The sequence below is a fragment of the Elephantulus edwardii genome, unplaced genomic scaffold (assembly GCF_000299155.1).
Source record: "Elephantulus edwardii isolate Elephantulus edwardi_28Jun2011 unplaced genomic scaffold, EleEdw1.0 scaffold00089, whole genome shotgun sequence".
Lineage (NCBI taxonomy): Eukaryota > Metazoa > Chordata > Mammalia > Macroscelidea > Macroscelididae > Elephantulus > Elephantulus edwardii.
The window spans coordinates 4,730,003-4,748,148 of NW_006399839.1; the positions used below are offsets into that span (position 1 = coordinate 4,730,003).

The following is an 18,146-nucleotide window of genomic DNA, read 5'->3' on the forward strand; positions in this document are numbered from 1 at the left end:
CAGTGAAAGATTCTTTTTTCCAGAAGTAGTTTGCCAGGCCTTTGTTCTGAGGCACCTCTGAGTGAGTCTGAACCACTCATCTTTCACTTAGTAGCTGAACGCTTAACTCTGTGTTCTACCCAGGGACTCCTTAAACGTTTGCTTGTTTCTTAATGATGTTTACTTTCTGCTCTCTTTGCCTCTCTCTCTCCCCCTAAGAGAATACACGGTTCACTAGTGTAGGGAGTTTCTGTCCTGTTTCCTGTTGTGTCCCCAGTGCCTAAAACAGGGTGTGGACGTAGAAGATGCTCATTAAATACTCGGGGAATGAGTGAATAAAGACTAAGTGACTGGGCCAGCAGCCCTTTGTGGGCCTAGTTCTCCCATGTGTTGCCCCAGGCTCCCTGCCCAGGGTTTAACACTGCCTCTGAGTCTGGGGGTTCCTTCCCTCATTCCCACAGGATTCTTCTTGCATGGTTTCTCCTCCAGCAGTCACAGGGATGCTCAAAAGGGCCTCACCTGACCCTCTTCCTCCAAAAGTTGGGAAACAGAGACAGCATATTTGCGCTTCCCAGCTACAGCCAGGTCTGTTTGCGATTCCAGCTGATAAAAAGATTCCGAGCAGGTTCTGGTTTAAAACGAGCAGTATATTTGCCGAGTGGCACAGCAGGGCAGATGCAGGGCTCAGACCCCGATCAGCTGGACTCGGGGACCTGTGCACTGTCCCAACACCCCCTAATTGCCCTTCTTAACCTGTTCAAGTGGAAAACAGCAATGCCTTGGAATCTAGCCTGTTTCTGGGTAGGGGGTAGGCTACATTTTTGGCAGTCCCAACAATCAATGTAAGCTGATTCTCCACATTTTAATCTCTCACCAGGCAAATAGGCAATAAGCTGGCTGGCCTGTGGAGCGAGAAACAACTGTCTGGATTTTGGGGTTGATTGGAGGGCAGCAAATAGATGTGTTCTGCGGTGAGAGTTCGAAACTCAGGCAGAGTAGGGGAGCTTGACCTGCTTGGCTGAGATGAATAAGAAATGTAGAGCTGATGCTTTTTTTCCCCCTCCAGATAATTCCTTTGTCCTTTGGCTTAAATTTGGGAAGCACTCAATTCTGGAGATACAAGAGTGTTACACACACACACACACACACACACACACACACAGAGAGAGAGAGAGAGAGGGAGGGAGAGAAATACATGAATATTAAGTCCACTGTAGCAGTTACAGGAGGGAAGCACATGGGAGAGGGCTGAGCTTGTCTGTGTAGCCAACTTTCAGGATCAAGTCCAAGTCCAAATGCTGCACAGCATCTATAGCCTTGCTACTCCCAGCATGCTCCACGGCAAGCAGGGTCAGCATCACCTGTCATTGACGGGAAAGGCTGTAGCTCGGGCCCCCTGAATCAGCATCCACGTCCTAACAGGATCCCTCAAGGATTCACACACACCTGTCCACCTGAAGCTCCTGGAGCCAGTCTGTCCCCCGCCCCCTTTCATTCCTCACCTTCCCTCCATCCTTTGATTTCACGTTACTGCGTCTTTTGTTTTGAGGAGCCCTCGAGGTGCCATGCCTGGCTGCTAAGCACAAGGTTGCCAGTTTGAATCTTTCCAGCTGCTGATGGGAGAAAGAGGAGGCAGTCTTCTGCTGTACAGATTACAGCCTTGGAAGCCCGACAAGGTAGTTCCACTCTGCCCTATGCAGTTGCAAAGGACTGGAATAAAAATGTTGGCCCATCTTGCACCATCTTCATGGTCACGCCAACCTAGGGGCTCGTCTTCCAGCACCAAACGGGACCATGTTTGGTGTGACAGTAAAATGCCAGGCTTTGCTTCCTAGTCTCTCTTACTCTGGAAGCTCCGCTAAAACCTGTCCACCATGGTGTCCCTGCGGGTATTTGAGGTGATGGGGGTCAGAGCTTCCAGTAACACAGCAACTTACAAATCACCACAGTACGATGCACTAAGGGAGGGCATGGTAAGGAATTGTGCTACCAAACCAAAGGCACACAGTTCAAATCCACCAGTGGCCCTACAGGAAAAAGATGGGCAACCTCTTCCCGTGTGATTTACTGCCTCTGAAAACCCACTGGAGGAGCAGCTATGGGTCAGTTCCAACTCAACGGTACACAACAACCACCACAACCACCTGCCTCCCCTTCCAGACTAGGAACTCTTTGAGAGCAGGGACTGTGCTCGGTCACTCTGGGGTTCTTGAAAGCTGATACTAAGTAGAGGTTCAGGATGAATCAGGGTGATGACAGCAAATTGTACAGGGGGAGACTGTCCATCTTTCTCAGGCAGAGCACCTGGTGAGTTCAAACCGCCTGCCTTTGGGTTGGCAGCACAATTCTTTATCAACAAGGCCACCAGAGCTCCCTAAGAGAGGGATGAAAGCAAGAAATGTCAGGGATGTCTCAAATCTAATGGCTAAATGCCATTTCTACTTGTGGAACACAACAGGCACATCTCGAGATACATAGAAAGGAATCCTGTTTACACGAAGTCCATGTCAACTCACAGGAACTGCATATACTACACAACAGAACTGCCTCATTGGGTTTTCTTGGCCGTGATCTTCATGGAACTAGACTGTTAGGATCTGGCTGCGACATCTGTCACCCCAGTGATCGCCAGGGTTGATTCAGCTGATCTGGCTGGCTAGGCGGGTGTCCCCTTCCTCCCTCACCGGTCCATGTGCGTCCCTCCCGAAGCTGCGCGCTTGGTTGAAGAGGACGACCATCCCCGATAGAAGGAAGACCGTCCTTCGGTCAAGGGTATACGAATAGCTGCGCTCCCCTGCTAGAACCTCCAAACAAGCTCTCAAGGATCAAACCACCAACCTTTAGATTAGCTGTTGGATGCAAGTCTTTGGGGCCACATACATGTATCTACAAACATGCAGGTCAAGTCCCCACCTTCGAGGGAGGTGGCAGGGTCTCCTCCTGTGCCCCACCTTTGTGTTACCTCCTTCCGTCTGCTCTCTTGTCCCCACTGATTTGTCGAAACAGGCGGAGTGGTTGGTATCTCTGCTACTCGGTATCCCCGGCCCTCATTGGACAGAGTGATGCCTCTCCCAAGGTCTGTGGGGCTTTTTAATTTTTTTATTGATATTTTAATGAAAGTTTATAGAAATCTTGTATTTCTCTTCATTGATTGTTGTACATTTTCCTCCCTACCCACCCCTCCTCGTTCACTTTTCTCCTTAAAAAGATTCTTTCACTGTTGCACACTTTCTTCCCACTGCCCCACTCCCACCCCCACCCCCACCCCCAATGCAGCTCTTATTCTGGACTTTCGTCATGCAAATAATACCTAATCATATATATATTTTTAGATAGTTCTTCCCTTTATGTATTTAACTGCAATGTTCATTATTCCCTCTTACTTTAGTTCCCCCCAACCCCATGTCAGTCCTATTTTTAAACAGTAGCATTATGCAGTATTTATCCTTTTGTGACTGAGATATTTCACTCAGTATAACTCATAAAATATTATACAGAATGGGTGACTGAGATTTCTTTGCAGCTCAGAGAACACCATGCTTGTTGAGCGCTTAGCACAATGTCTGAGGCCTTAAAAACCCAAGCACATGCCATTGCTGAGCCCATTTCAATGTGGTGACCACGTGTGCCTGCTCCGTAGAGCTCTTCCAGGGCTGTCAGTCTTTACAGAAGTAGACTGCTTCCTCTCCCTCCCATGAGCAGCTGGTGGATTCGAACCCCTAACTCTGGGCAGTCAGGTCCTTAACCTCTTGCCCCACCAGAACACCCCCACTGGGCACATGCTGTTGGTATGTACCATCAAGTCAGAACTGACTCAGACCTGACCTTCAGCAGGTTTTCAGAGGCTGTGAACTGTACCAGAGAAGACTGCTCATCTTTCTCCTGCAGAGTAACTGGTGGATTCGAGCCATGTGCCTCTGCGTTGGCAGTGAAACTTCCTGCTAAGCCACCTGTCCTCCCTTATCTGGCACACGTTGTTGTTTTTTAGGTGCCACTGAGTCAAGTACAACTCTTAGCGGCCCTGTTCACAACAGTTCTGAACCCTGTCCTATCCTGTGCCATCTTCATCCTCACATAATCTGTACTGAATAGATGCCAATTGCTCTTACGATCGAGTGGTGTGGAGAGAGTGCTGGGCTGGGTGTCATTCCAGCCACAGCTCTGATGCTCTTGGCAATTCCTCTGGCTTCTTGGGACCTCAGTTTCCCCACTCAGTGCAGAGATAGGCTGAGAAGGCCACTTATCAACTAACTCAGGGCCCTTGAGACCCTAAGAATTATGTGTAACTCAATCTGGTCCTGGGGGCATGAGGATTTGCACCCACGCCTGAGCACTGGGGAGGGCGCACACTGATTGGCGGGCTCATTGAGTGAGGCCCTTTGCTGGGGGAAGCAGGGAAGGGCCTGGTAACCAGGCATCTTGGAGAGTTTTGCAGAAAGTTCGGCTCTGACTCTGAATCACTGGTTGCCATGACTACAGAGAGCCACATCTGAGCTCCAGGTTGAGCGGGTAGGGAGCAGCCAGTTCTTGAGGGATGTGGGCTCTCACCAGCTCCCTCCTCAGTGCAGCAGAGTGTGCAGGTCGGTCCCTCATGCCACTATCTCAATCGTCCCCTGAAGATCTCACCTTGTTTTAAGTATTTTTCTGTGTTAACAACAGAGGGCTGTGCGGTGGGAAGCAAGGCTCTGATAGTCCTCAGCAAGGGTGGAAGGCAGAATCTGTCTTGCCACCAACAAGGACGCAAAGCTAAAGGCAGGGAGGGACGCTGATGGGGACTGGAGTAGGTGTGCATGCGCACGCGCGCATGTGTATGTGTGTGTGTGTGGCTGATGTCTGTCCTGCTGTTGTGCTGTGTCCCATCTCTGCACCTGGGCTTCTTTATTGGAGAGGTTGAACTTGATCTGTGGTCCCCAAATCAGCCTGGACTTTGGGATGCCCATCCATCCGTTCATTCATTTATTCACTAAGAAGCATTTGTAGAGCAAAGTCACTCCATGGAAGACCCCGCTGGAGATGGTGACTGAGGCATCTCCTCACCTGAGCCTTGCTCCATGACTCTGGGAGCTGCATCTGCCAGTTTGCCCCGGACTGTGGATGCCCTAAACCTCCATGCCCTTCACTGGCACAAATCACAGGCTCATTCTGCCTGGACCAGCACAGCTCACCAAAGATTCATTCGCTGCCGATTGATTACCATTAGAGATTACCATTCTAGAAAACTGAGACATCAACTCAACTTTTGCTTGTCATGACATATGCTGGTGTCTCAGTTTTCTAGAATGCCCTGCACGTTCCAAAAGTTCATTCTTGCGTGGGTCTCATCCCAGGCTCTGTTGGACAATAACTGTACATTGATCACCTCAGCCATCACCTTTATAAGAGACATGGGAGCTGGACAGAACAGGGCTGACTGAGCAGACATGAGCCCTGGCTGGACTATCTCCTCTCTTGCGCGTCAGTGTTCTCTCACTGTGCCCAAAAGAGATTAGACTGTCTCATTGCAAAAGCTCCTTCTAATTGTGAGAAGCCAGAGTGTTGAGTGTTTACCAAGCAGAGGCCTGGGGAATGAGACTCAGTCTCTTTCTCAAGGACTTACTATGAGGGATGACAACTCAATGGCCACAGCACACTTTATTGGGCTGCAGTGAGGGTACTGTCTTATAAGGAGCCTTGGTGGCAGTGGCATAGTGTTGCCCTGATAACCAAAGGTTGGTAGTTCAAATCCACCAGCCGTGCTGTGGCAGGAAGATGGGCAGCCTCCTCCGTGAGGATCTGTAGCCTTGGGAACCCAATGGGGGGCTGTCATATTGGCGCTGACTAGATGACAGTGGGTTGGGTTTAAGGATGCTGTCTTGGTTTGCTGGAACTGCTCGGTGACAGAACTACCTACCAACAGTGGGTAGCTTTAAAAACAGATTTCTTTTCTCACAGCCCAGGAAGCTAGAGTTCCAAATTCAGGGTGCTGGTCACAGATAGGGAGTTCTGATGGCCTGGGGGCGGGGTACAGAGTTACACTTCTAATGCAAAGATAGATGGTTCAATTCCACCAGCTACTGTTGAGGAGAAAGATGGGCCGTCTCCTCCTGTGTGATTTACAGCCTCTGAAGAACCCACTGGAGGGTCTGCAAAAAGTCTGTTCTAACTCAATGGAAATGAGAGAGGAAAGGGTGGGAGAGAGGTTAGAGATAGGAGACAGTTCTCTGTCTACTCTGGGAAGACTAGATTCGGCTCCGTCACCCCAGTGCTCCTCAGTTCGTGGGTGATCTTCAGGGCTCCCTGTCTTCCTGCTCCCCACCCATCTATGCTTCCTGGGCCCCGTGTCCTTGCTGCCCCCTTACAGCTCAGAAGTGATGCTGTTCTGTGCAGGCCTTGCACTGAGACACCCTCATTACCAGAACAATCAAAACCTCCTTCCCTGACTGGATTGCATCCACAGGTATCAGGGTCAGGATTCCATCTCTCACTTGAGGGACACAATTCAATCCATCACAAATAGTGAAGAGACAGCGAGGCTCTAGAAACGGGGATAAGTGATCCCGAAGCTTGCTTCCTACGCCACCTTCCCACCTTGGTCAATGGTAACTTTAGTCATTTCAGATTTCTCAACTAGGCACCATCCCTGTCTCCTCTCCCCCTTCCATGCTCCACGTCTAACCAGCAACAGAGACCACTGGGTCCACTTTTTAAGACCTCAGAATCTGACCACATCTCATCCCCGCCATTGCTGCTAGCCTGGTCTGAGCTACCACCTGGTCTGAATCTCTTGCTTGGACTATTGCAGTAATCGCTTTCCCTCTTCATTTCTTAGTCTCATTAGCCACCAGAATAATCCTCCTAAAACACAAAGCAGACTATCACTATTCGTCACTTCACCTGCAAAAAACCTGAGTATTCTCCTGTGACTGACCAAGCTTTCCATCCACTTCTCCGCTGTTCTCACCCAGGGCCACGCTAGCCCCGCTTGCTGTTCCCTGTACAGACCAAGCGTGCTCCTTCTCGCTGGCCGTGGAATTTGCCATCTCTTCAGTATGTACAACATACATCCCACAGATACTTGTATCATCCTTCTTTATTTCCACATGACAAATTACCCCTAAATCATTGTGGCATCAAACAAGAATAAATCATTCTTGTGCACCACAGTTCCTTTGAGCCTGGACTTCAGCTGGGTGGTTCTGGTTCATGGCTCCTCAAAGGCTGCTGTCTAGACACCAACCAGGTACAGCCATCCGAAGGCTTGCCGAGGGCTGGTGGATCCGCAACCGGCATGGCTCGCTCACACGGCTGTCGGCTTGAGGCCTCAGCTGCCCATGACATAGTCGTCTTCTGAGAGCTGCTTGTGCGCCCTCATAGTATGGCGGCTGATCTCCCCCAGAGCCCGCCATCCATCTCTTAGTCTCCAAAGTCGCACATTATCCCTTCTGCCACATTCTAGTAATGAAACTAGTCCCTGAATCCAAGGGGAGGAGCCTGGGTTCCATGGTTTGATGGAAAGGATGTCATCAACCCTTCAGAGAAAGGCCTTGTCAAACCACCGTAACCTTCAGGGTTGTTTCTTTTTTTAAAAAAAATTTTATTTTGTGTGTGTGTGCCATCAAATTGGATCTGACTGGTACAGGAAGAGATTGCCCCTCCTTCTCCAGCAGAGCATCTGGTGATTCGAACCGCATACCTCTGGGATTGCAGTGCAGCTACTTGCCACTCAGGGTTGGTTCTTGCTTCCTTTCCACCATCACTTCCCTGCCGCCTGCTCTGAGAGGCCCTCCCCGGATACAGGCTCATCCTACCTCATTTCTTTATTACCACCCTACAAGCCATTCTTTTCTTGTTGTGCCTACAACTGCAAGCACTGAATTGACTGAGAAGAGCTGGGATAGCATTCCTTGGGGTGCCCAGACATGGAATCCTCCTCACAGGGGAGTGTGTACGGGGGAAACTGAGGCTGAGCAGGATGGAGGGGTGCACTGGGAGCAAGGGGCTGGCAATGGGGCGGGCAGAGCATCTCCTTTCCTCCAGGGCCCGCAGTAGCTTCCAGCTGACAGAGATGGCTGGGTTTCGCTGTCTCCCTCCACTGGGGACCAGGCTTGGTGACCTCTCTTGCATCTCCAAGGTGCAGGGGGCTTATCATGTGGTTTCATCCAGAGTCACAGAACCAGTCTCAGTGCACTGGCTGCAGGTGCCTGGAGCACACAGGACTCTGAGGCCTTTGATCAACGCTTGCCTGGGGTTTTTGAGGCAGGATCAGTGTTCGTTGCAGTGTTGCAGCCACACTCACCTAGGACCCTAAAACTCCCACCCCCTTGTTGATGCTGTTTGCTGTCATCATGTCCAACCCACGCAAAGCCCACACACGACAGAACGCTGTCCAGCCCTGCTTCATTATCAGTGACATGTGAGCGTCACTGACTGTGGCCGCTGTGTACTCTGCGGGCCTTCCAACCTCAGGGCTCCTCTCCCAGAACTCTCTTGAGCAATGTTCTCTTGTGATACACATGATTTTTTCATGAATGGATTTGCAAACATAAGTTGCCAGGTGTTTCTTCCTAGTCTTAGTTTGGAAGCTGCCTTTCAACCTGTATGCAGAACAGATTATCCGGGAGGCTGGGCTCTCTATGAGGAGAAATGTGGGGTCAAGATTGGTGGACGATCTGTCAACAGTCTGCGTTATACAGATGACACAACCCTGCTTGCTGAAACTGAGGAGGACCTGAAGCATTTGGTACAGAGGGTCAAGGACTGTGGCCTCCAATATGGATTGAGACTCAATGTCAAGAAGACAAAGATTCTCACCACTGGACCAATTGGCAGCAACAGGATGAATGGTGAAGAGATTGAGATTGTTCACAGCTTTAGTTTGCTTGGCTCCACAGTCAACACTCTTGGCACCAGTAGCCAGGAAATTAAAAGGCGTATTGCCATGGGAAAGTCATCTGTTAGGGACCTCTCTAAAGTACTGAAGAGCAAGTGTCTCTCTGGAGACTAAGGTGCGCCTGATACAGGCCATGGTTTTTGCAGTCACTTGTTATGCATCAGAGAGTTGGACAATGACTAGGGAGGATAGAAGGAGAATTGATGCCTTTGGGCTGTGGTGCTGGAGAAGAGTATTGAGAGTACCATGGACTGCCAGGAAAACAAACAGATTCATCCTGGAAAGGGTTAAACCAGGTAGCTCCTTGGAGGCAAGGATTCTGAGGCTCTATCTGACATACTTTGGACATGTTGTGAGGAGAGACCAGTCCTTGGAGGGGGACATCAAGCTTGGGAGGGTGGAGGGACAGCACAGGAGGGGAAGGCCCTCTATTCAGTGACTGGGATAATCGGGATGGGAGTGTCAGAGACAGTGCGATTGGCACAGGATAGAACAGAGTTTAGGGCTGTTTTACATAGGGTCGCTATGAGTCACAAGTGACTCAATGGCACATAACAACAACAACAACAGCAACAACAGTAAGACTAGTCCATGAGAATATTGATGGTAGAGCCCTGAGCAATACAGCACCACACCAGCGACAGTTTGAAAGAATGACTGACAGGTGACCGCCTGGCTAGGAGCCTAGACGTCCAGGGGAAAATCTCTTCAATTGCTGAGAAATAAGGCAACTTCTTTTCTCTCTCTGGGCTTATTCAAATAAGGGGACAGAAGTCACAGGGGGCTTCTCCAGCATGGAGTCCATGTGAGATGCAGAAAAGAGAACTCTGAGAACTTCCAAAATAGGTGATCGCATAGCCGCTTTGGGCCCCTAACTGACGTTTCGCTCACAAGGAACCGGAGGAAAAGAGAACTGATGCTTTCTGAGCTGCTCTATTTGCACATTACCTCATTTTATCTTCACATGCAGCTATAAATGGTCTACCGTTATTTCTGATTTGGGGGAAGCTGAGATGGAACAATTAAGTGACTGGTCTTAAGGGCCTAGAGCAACTGAGTGGGGAAGGTGCAGTGTGATTCCAGGTTGATCACTGGTGGTCTAGTGGATAAGGGGTTGCACCGCCAACCCAGAGGCAGGCAGTTCGAATTCACCAGTTGTTGCTTTGTGGGAGAAGAGAAAGATGGACCACGTCCTCCTGAGTGACTTACAGCCTCTGAAGACCCACTGGAGGGTCAGCTATGAGTCAGTCGGTTCTGACTGTTGTCGTGATGAACAACAGATCAGAACCCTGTCCCAACTGCACCACCGTCATCATCATTCCCGACGCATTGGTGCCCACTGCTGCAGTCACTGTGTCAGTCCATCTTCTTGAGGGTAGTTGTCGTCTTTTTTACTGACCTTCAACCTTTCTTAGCATGATGCCCCTTTCTAAGGATTGTTGTTACTGTGTACCATAGCGTTGGAACCGACCCAGAGCTGACCCTCTGGCGGGTTTAACCCACCCTACAGCTCTATGGGAGAAAAGACGTGGTGGTCTGCTCCTACGAAGACCATAGCACAGGCAGGCCCTCTGGGACGGGTCTGCTCTACCAGACGTCGTCACTTTGAGCTGGAAATCAACAAGGGCGATGGTCATCTGTGTAAATTTAGCAACCAGATGGGCCCCCGAGTGGCAAAAGCAGTTTGCACACGACCACTAATTTAAAGCAGCTTGGTGCCATGGAAGAAAGGTGTGGCAAGCTGTTCCTTAATTATTATAGCCCAGAAAGTCTTATGAGGCGGTCTTAGTCAGTCACATGGGATCAGGATGAGTCAGAGTTGACTAAATTGCACCTGTTATCACTGCCTCCCTCAGAAACTACTGGCCAAGATAATCTTGTCACCTACTACAAGGGCATCTGGGAGATTTTAGGGAAGTCTGTCATTTTAGAGAAGCCTGGCTCTAAGTGTTACTGCCAAATCCTAACATCACTTTCCCCCCTACTTCATTTTTTTATTGTTATGGCTGGGGGTGGGCGTTTATATAGAAAACTGCACCATGCAACCATTTGTCCACATTTTGCTTTATGACATTAATTAGACTTTTCAGGATGAAACCACATTCTTCCTGCTTCCTCACTGTGATTCTCATTTCCATTAATCCTTCTATCCTATCCCTTCCTGCCTTCTGAACTTCCTCTCTGGGAAAATGCTGCTCTTTTGATGTTATATGGTTGGTTGGTTGCTTTAAGGAAAATAACCCTCTGGTGTTACTTTCGGCCACATAGGCTGATCTTTTGTTTATATGAATGTAGAAATCACAGGAGTGGATTTTGTTCCAGATTTGAAGGTTAACCAAGAGCCACCAGTCTCTGTTAAGACAGTAGGACTGTGCATTGCTATTTTTTTTTTCAGTCACCAGTATAGCTGGGTACCAGCTAGCTCTTCCAGTCTCGGGATCAGTGGAGGTTGAGAGTCTCACAGTCCATGACTCCTTCAAATGAATTCTTTCCTTCTGTCATCTTTGCTCCAGACAGGGGACTACTAGTTGTACCACAGGTGTCCACTCAACAAGTTAGGACCCCAGTTGCTGGTCACCAGAATGGCACATTCCTAACACCTCTCCCTCCTTCTCCTGCAGGGCTGAACCCCAGAGCACCCTGACAGTTCCAGCCGAGAATGGCCCTTCAGAGAAGCTGGGCCAGCGACTGGCTGCGGAGACCCTGGGCACCAACAGCTGGGAGAGAGACAAGGCCAGCCGGGAGCTGAGTCCTGCTGGAACACGCAGGTGAGGCCCCGCCCCCGCCCCTTCTCTCTGGGGAGGATGTGGAAGTGAGTGGCCCTCTCTGACCGCTTCTCTCCACTCTTTTTTTTTTTACTTTCACTTACTGTCACTATGGGTCAGTAACTTTTTTTTTTCTGTAAAGTACCAGCTAATAAAAGTTCAGGTTTGTGAGCCATAAGACACTGGTTTCATGTAGAGATAAAGCAGAGAAATGGAGCAGAAATGACAAAGTGGAATTTGAACAGATTCTTACATGCCTTGGCTTCCAATTAAACTTTGAGAAAGTGAGCTAAATGCTGGTTTCTGGTCTCACCCTGTGATTTAGCTAAGAGAGGTCTCTGTGACAACTATTCAAGTCCACAGCCACAGACATATAAAGGAATGGGGACAGCTGTGTCCCAATAAAACTTTATTTCTAAAAACAGGAAGTGGGCCTGATTTGACTGGTGGGCCATAGTTGATTAAGCTTCCTGTCACAAATGAGACACTTTGTTTGGTCTCCATTTAAAGGGCTGTGCATGAGCCAAATCATGAAAGGAATCAGGGCTCACTGCACAGTTTCAGATCCTTGTATTATTTATTTCCTTTGCTTGATTATGCAGCCCATGTTTTTTGAGTACCTGCTATGTCAGAAGCACTGGACTAAGATCAGAGGCTACAGTACGATACTGAGGCTCAGAGAGATAAAGTGCCCAAAGTATGGCCACCAGCATGTGGCAAAGTGTACCTTTGAGTCATAGATTCTCGGCTTTTAAGTTCTAGCCACCGTATCGTACTCTCGATCTAATGAAATAGCAACTGTGTCCCTGTTCCATGTATGTGTAAAGCCTGCCTTGTCTTGGGCTTCTGTAGTCCCCGACTCTAAGTCTGCCTTTATAATTCTGCTTCACCAGCTGACCTAGAGCCTTGACCCCTACTCCTCAGATGAATCACCCCCCACACACACGGATGTGTAGATTTCCCACAATGACTGAAAGAAAACTGCATATGGTGTCCTTACCAGCAATGTTCCCTGCCTCCTTATGCTGAATTAGAGACTCTCAAAGCCATCTTGAAGTTGGGGAAACTGAGGCCAGTGGATAGCAGGACCAGGATGAGGCCTGGATACTCGTGACTGGCCCAGAGTCTCTCCTTTCATTCTGGAGTTTTTCACTGACTATGGTTTAAGATCTAAGCTATCTTGGGCAGCCAGGTGAGAAATGGACAGAAGCTACAGTGCTGCCCCCTTGTTGTTGGAGGTGCCAGGTACCACCCACTTGGCTCCAGCTCATTGTAACACTCATTATCCCAGGTCTGCACTGTCCTCTTAATCACGGACAGGCTTGAGCACATTGTGGGAGCCATAGTATCTGTCCCACCTCACTGAGGGCCTTCCTCCTCCTTGGTGACCTTCCACTTTACCAAGCACGAGGTCTCTCTTCAGGGACTGTTCTTCCCAGATAGCGTGCTCAAAGTATATGAGACTTGGCCCTTACTTCAAGCTATTCTTCTGGACGTCCATGGTATACTCGCTACTCTGTGCCAAGCCCACAATTCCAAGTCATTAGCTCTTCTTTGGTCTTGCTTATTCATTGTCCAGTGTTTGCATGCAGATACTGTTGTTAGATATGTGACATCAAGTTGCTTGTGACTCATAGCGACCCTATGTACCACAGCCCAGAACCCTGCCTTTGAGCTGTAGTGCTGGAGAAGAGTATTAAATACGCCATGGACTGTCAGAAGAACAAACAGATTCATGCTAGAGAGGGTGATACTAGGCTGCTCCTTGGAGGCAAGGACTCTGAGGCTTTATCTGGCATACTTTGGGCATGTTGTAAGGAGGGGCTGGTCCTTGGGGAGGGACATCATGCTTGGAAGAGTAGAGAAACAGCGCAAGAGAGGAAGACCCTCAATGAGATGGATTGATTTGATGATTATGCAGATGACGTTATTATGTGCTGCCAAGTTGCCGCTAAACTCTGCTCTATCATGTGCCAATCTTATTGTCTCTGACACACCTTCCCCCAGTACCCCAGTCACTGAATCAATCCTCTCATCGAGGGTCCTCTCTTGGAGAGGGTCAAACCAGGCTACCCCTTGGAGGCAAGGATTCTGAAGCTTCGTCTGACATATTTTGGACATGTTGCAAGGAGGGACCAGTCCTTGGAGAGGGACGTCATGCTTGGGAGGGGGGAGGGACAGCGCAAGAAAGGATCGTGCAGACGAAGCAATTGAAAATAACACTGCCTGGGTCAGGCACAGCTTAGTCTTCCAATCCTTGCTTGTTAACACTTTAGGGAGTCCTTTTGTAACAGTGCAATATGCCATTTGATTTCTTGATTGCTGCTTCCAAGTATGTGCCCCAGATTCTGTGTAGCGTTTTGTTGAGTACAAGGAACCCCGATGCTAACAGATACGGTTTGTGAATTTTGTAACAAGGGAGGTGGAGCAGCTTTCACATCTGACACCTGTCCCTCCACCCATGCTGCCATCATGTTTGTGGGCTTTAATTAGGCTCTGAGTTCAATGAGCACCAAACAATTAAGTCCTGTCAGCTTGGAGAAGTGAGGTTCAATGTCAATATTTGAACATTATCTCCAGGAAATAAGCTGTTTTGGTGAGAGGCTGAGAGATGGAAAGAGAAGGGAGGAAGAAGGGTGTTTTATACTTTGGAAACATTGTCTCCAGACAATGGAAGGAGTCAGTGTGTTGTAGAGACTTGCCTTAAAATTCCAGGCTGCCACATACTCACTGAGCCACAGTTTACAGAACTGTACAGTGGAACAATAGTAAGATCTAATTCTGCAAGTTGGGGTCAGATGGGTACAGACCCTTGCTTCAAGTCCGAGACACAAGAGGTGCTAAAAAATGTGCACAGGAAACAGAAGAGACGGCTCCAGGTATGAAACCCTGAGAAATGATGCCACGTTATCAATGCTGGTTGGCCTGATGTCCCCTCTTTCTACTTAGCTGTGGCTGGCTCTCTGTCACGACTAGTGTTACGTGCCTTTGAGTTGAGTATGACTCACTGCGACCCTGTGAACCGCACATCTGAACCCCGCCGTGTCCTGTGCCATCCTCACCATCTCTGACACCCTTGAGCCCATCGCCGCAGTCAACCCATCTCATTGAGGGTCTTCCCTCTCCTTCACCGACCCTCCACCTTTCCAAGCCTGATGTCTGTCCCTGAGGAATAGCCGCTCCAAACAACATGCCCAAAATGTGGAAGATGAATCTTCGCCATCCCTGCCTCCCAAGAGCACTGTGGCTGCCCCTTCTCCAAGATCTGTTTGTTCTGAAGTACGAGCAATAACGACAGTATGATCAGAACAGTGACTACAGAGGTGCACGAATGGAATCTGCTCCCTGTGAAGGCAGTCTGCCAGAACAGGCCACCTGACGGGAGTCCGTGCCTGCGTTCATCACAGCTACTCATGGCAGAAGCACCAGATCTTACTCCCGTTACAGAAGAGGAGCAGGTAAAAGGGGCCAAAGTTATGCCAGGTCTGTGCCCTTGGGGAAGCACATTTTCACCACTGAGAGCTTAGCTGCTGTGTGCTCACCCACCGCGCAACATCATGGCTGGAAATCAGAGGGTCGCCGAGAGAGGGAAAGACCTTCAGTCAGTCACTGAGATGGACTGATGCAGTGAATGCAGCGATGGGCTTGAGCATGGCAGGGAACGTGAGGTTGATGCAGGAAAGGGCAAGGGTTCGATCTGCTGTTTGGAGGTTGCTATGAGCGGACTTAGATTGGATGGCGTTTGACAGCGACATGCACACCCAGCACACCAAACCGTTGCATGTATAACACTTAACTTCCGCATATTTAACTAGGACGTGTTTATCCACTGTAGACTTAATGACACATGGGATGTATGCATCCCATGAATAAGCCCCAGGGGCTCTGGAGGCAAGGAGTTCGGCTGCCAATCCAGTGGTATAAGCCATAGGATCAAAGCCACCAGCTCCTGCATGGGTAAAGAGTAGGAAATCTCCTGTGCAATTTACTGCCTCTGAAAACCTGCTGGAGGGTCAGGTATGGGTCAGTTCCAACGTTGACGGCACACAACAACAACATGGGGTATTTCACCACTGCACTCAACACTGTTCAGCTTCCGCTGGTTTATCCACTGAGGATTTAACTGCTGCTGTGTGTCTACGGCTATAGTTTTGTTACCAGCTGTCAAGAGATCAAGAAATGTCTTGCACTGGGCAAGGGTTCTGTCAGGGACCTCTCCAAAATACTGAAGAGCAATGATGTCAGTTTGAAGAATAATGTGCACCTGATTCAGGCTGTCATCTTCTTAATCACTCGCTATGCATCTGAGAGCTGAACAGTGAATAAGGATGACATGAGAAGAATTAATGCCTTTGATTTGGGGTGCTGGAGAAGAGTGCTGAATATGCCATGGACGGCCAAAAGAACAACCAGATCTGTCTTGGAGAAAGTGCAGCCAGAGTGCTCCCCGGAGGCAAAGATGGCAAAGCTTTGTCTCTCATACTTTGGACATGTTGCTGGAAGAGGTTACTCCTTGGAAAGGGGCATCATGCTTAGAAAGATGGAGGGTCAGCAAAGACGAGGAAGACCCTCAGTGAGGTGGACTGACACAATGACTTCTGGCTCAAGAGTGTCAGAAATTGTGAGGATGGCGCAGGACAGGGCAGCGTTCAGATCTGTGGTTCACAGGGTCTCTGAGTTGTCCTTGACAGTACCTAACAACAACTAATACTGTATAAGGAACCTCTGTCTAGGTACCCCCTGTGTGCTTAACCTCTCTAAGTAAGCGTCAGGTCTGTGACTGTGGAATGCTCACGGGATAGACACCCCTGCCATGTCACCTCTGCATGCTGAACCGGTGGGAACTTAACCACTGCAGACTTGACTGCCACATATGACACTTTTGTGAAGGTGACTACTGCTGACTCAGCCACTGACTGACTACTTCAGACCTAACTTCTGCATATGCACCTCCTGTGGACTTGGAAGCTGCGTGCTCATTCACTGTGCTTAATCACTGTATATTTAACCCTGCACACCAAACCAGTGTGGACGGCGCCCCTGTGTTCCTCATCCCTGCGACCTCAGCTGCTGCTCATGCAGTGTCTGTGCACGTACCATGTCCCCCACCCCTGCACTGACCTGGGAGAACTGGGCCGGAGGAAAGAGAGGAGTGGAGGGGCAGAGCCACCCTGTAAAGACCTCTGGATCTCTGAAGAGGGCTGATTGTACCCACCTGACATCCCTCACCATTATCCCATCCCTTCAATGTGAGTCTGAGATAGTGGTTCCCAAACTCTGCTCCTCTGGGACTGGGACCTGGTGATTCCTGAAGACACAGTGGTCACCTGAGACAAAGGGATCTTTGTCTAGTTTTTAAGACACACTTTCAAAGTTTGTTTTTTTTTTTTTAAGTATTACTCTCTTTTAAATGTTTCCCCCTCTCTCCCTCTCAGATTCCTGGCAGCTCTTACAGTGGCAAGTGTTTATAGGAAATAAGATGATTTAACAAGTGCTTACGTCATTTTATCCAGTCATCCATTACTGGGTCACTCAACAAATATTTATTAGACTCTTGCTCTCTATCAAGGACTCGTTGGAAGAGAAACTTGGAAGTGGCCACATTCCCAATAGCCTGCTGGCTTAATAACTTATTTAACTATCTCTAAGTAGCCAAGTACTGAATTCCTGTTTGTTTTCAGCCTGATAAAAGTAACTTTCTTGAAAATAGTAGACTGTTTCTAAAAAAACTGTTATGATGTTTTCAGTGGCAATTTACACAGTAGCTTAGGTTCTCATTCAACAAATCTACAGCTGTTAGATGACAACATGTTTCATTCTTCACAATTCTTGAACATTTTCATTATTTCCATTCTGGTGGTTCTGTTTCCATTAATCCAGTTTCCCTGTCCACTTATAATATCATCTCTATTCTAACCTAATTATTGACTATATTATTTACTGTTTGGGTAGAGGTTATTTTTTATAAAAGGAGCACAAGACTTAAGGATGAATGATAGTCATGATTTCTGAGCCAATTTGTTGTTTAGTTACAAGGTCGACTCACAGGTTTGTTTGGTTCAAGGTCAGTGTCTCATGGAGTGTTCCAAGCTCACTCAGCCCAGGTTTGGGTTGACTTTTGTTTGTATGCTTTTCAGGATTTTGGGATCTGTTTGTTTTTTCTTCCTACTCTATAAGGGTCCATTTATTGTGGCTCTGATTAGCATAAGTCAGGGGTTGTGGGGCCCCATATAGTTCTCCTGGTCTCATGGAATGTAGAACTGTGGTTCATGTTGACTATTTGTCCTGTAGACCGGCTTCTTTGAGGGTATGGTTTCCTTCTTTCTATTTCACTCGGGGTAAATCAAGCTCACTGTCATTTTGTCAGTTCTGACTCTCCAGCCACCCTCCATTGGGTTCTGAGGTTGTAAATATTAATTAATTGTACATATGAATGGTGCCAACACTCTTGGCACCAGCAGTCAGGAAATCAAAAAGCGTATCGCGATGGGAAAGTCTGCTGTTAGGGACCTCTCTAAAGTACTCAGGAGCAA

At 48.6% G+C, this 18,146-nt stretch overlaps 1 protein-coding gene across 1 annotated transcript in view; it reads left to right on the top strand.

Annotated features, from left to right (window-relative positions):
* SRRM4 (serine/arginine repetitive matrix 4) overlaps positions 1-18,146 on the top strand; it is a 201,483-nt gene that overhangs the window by 138,240 nt on the left and 45,097 nt on the right. The window contains exon 2 of the mRNA XM_006890414.1: positions 11,470-11,616. Coding sequence (XP_006890476.1) covers positions 11,470-11,616 — 147 coding nt within the window. The remainder of the gene's footprint in view (positions 1-11,469; positions 11,617-18,146) is intronic.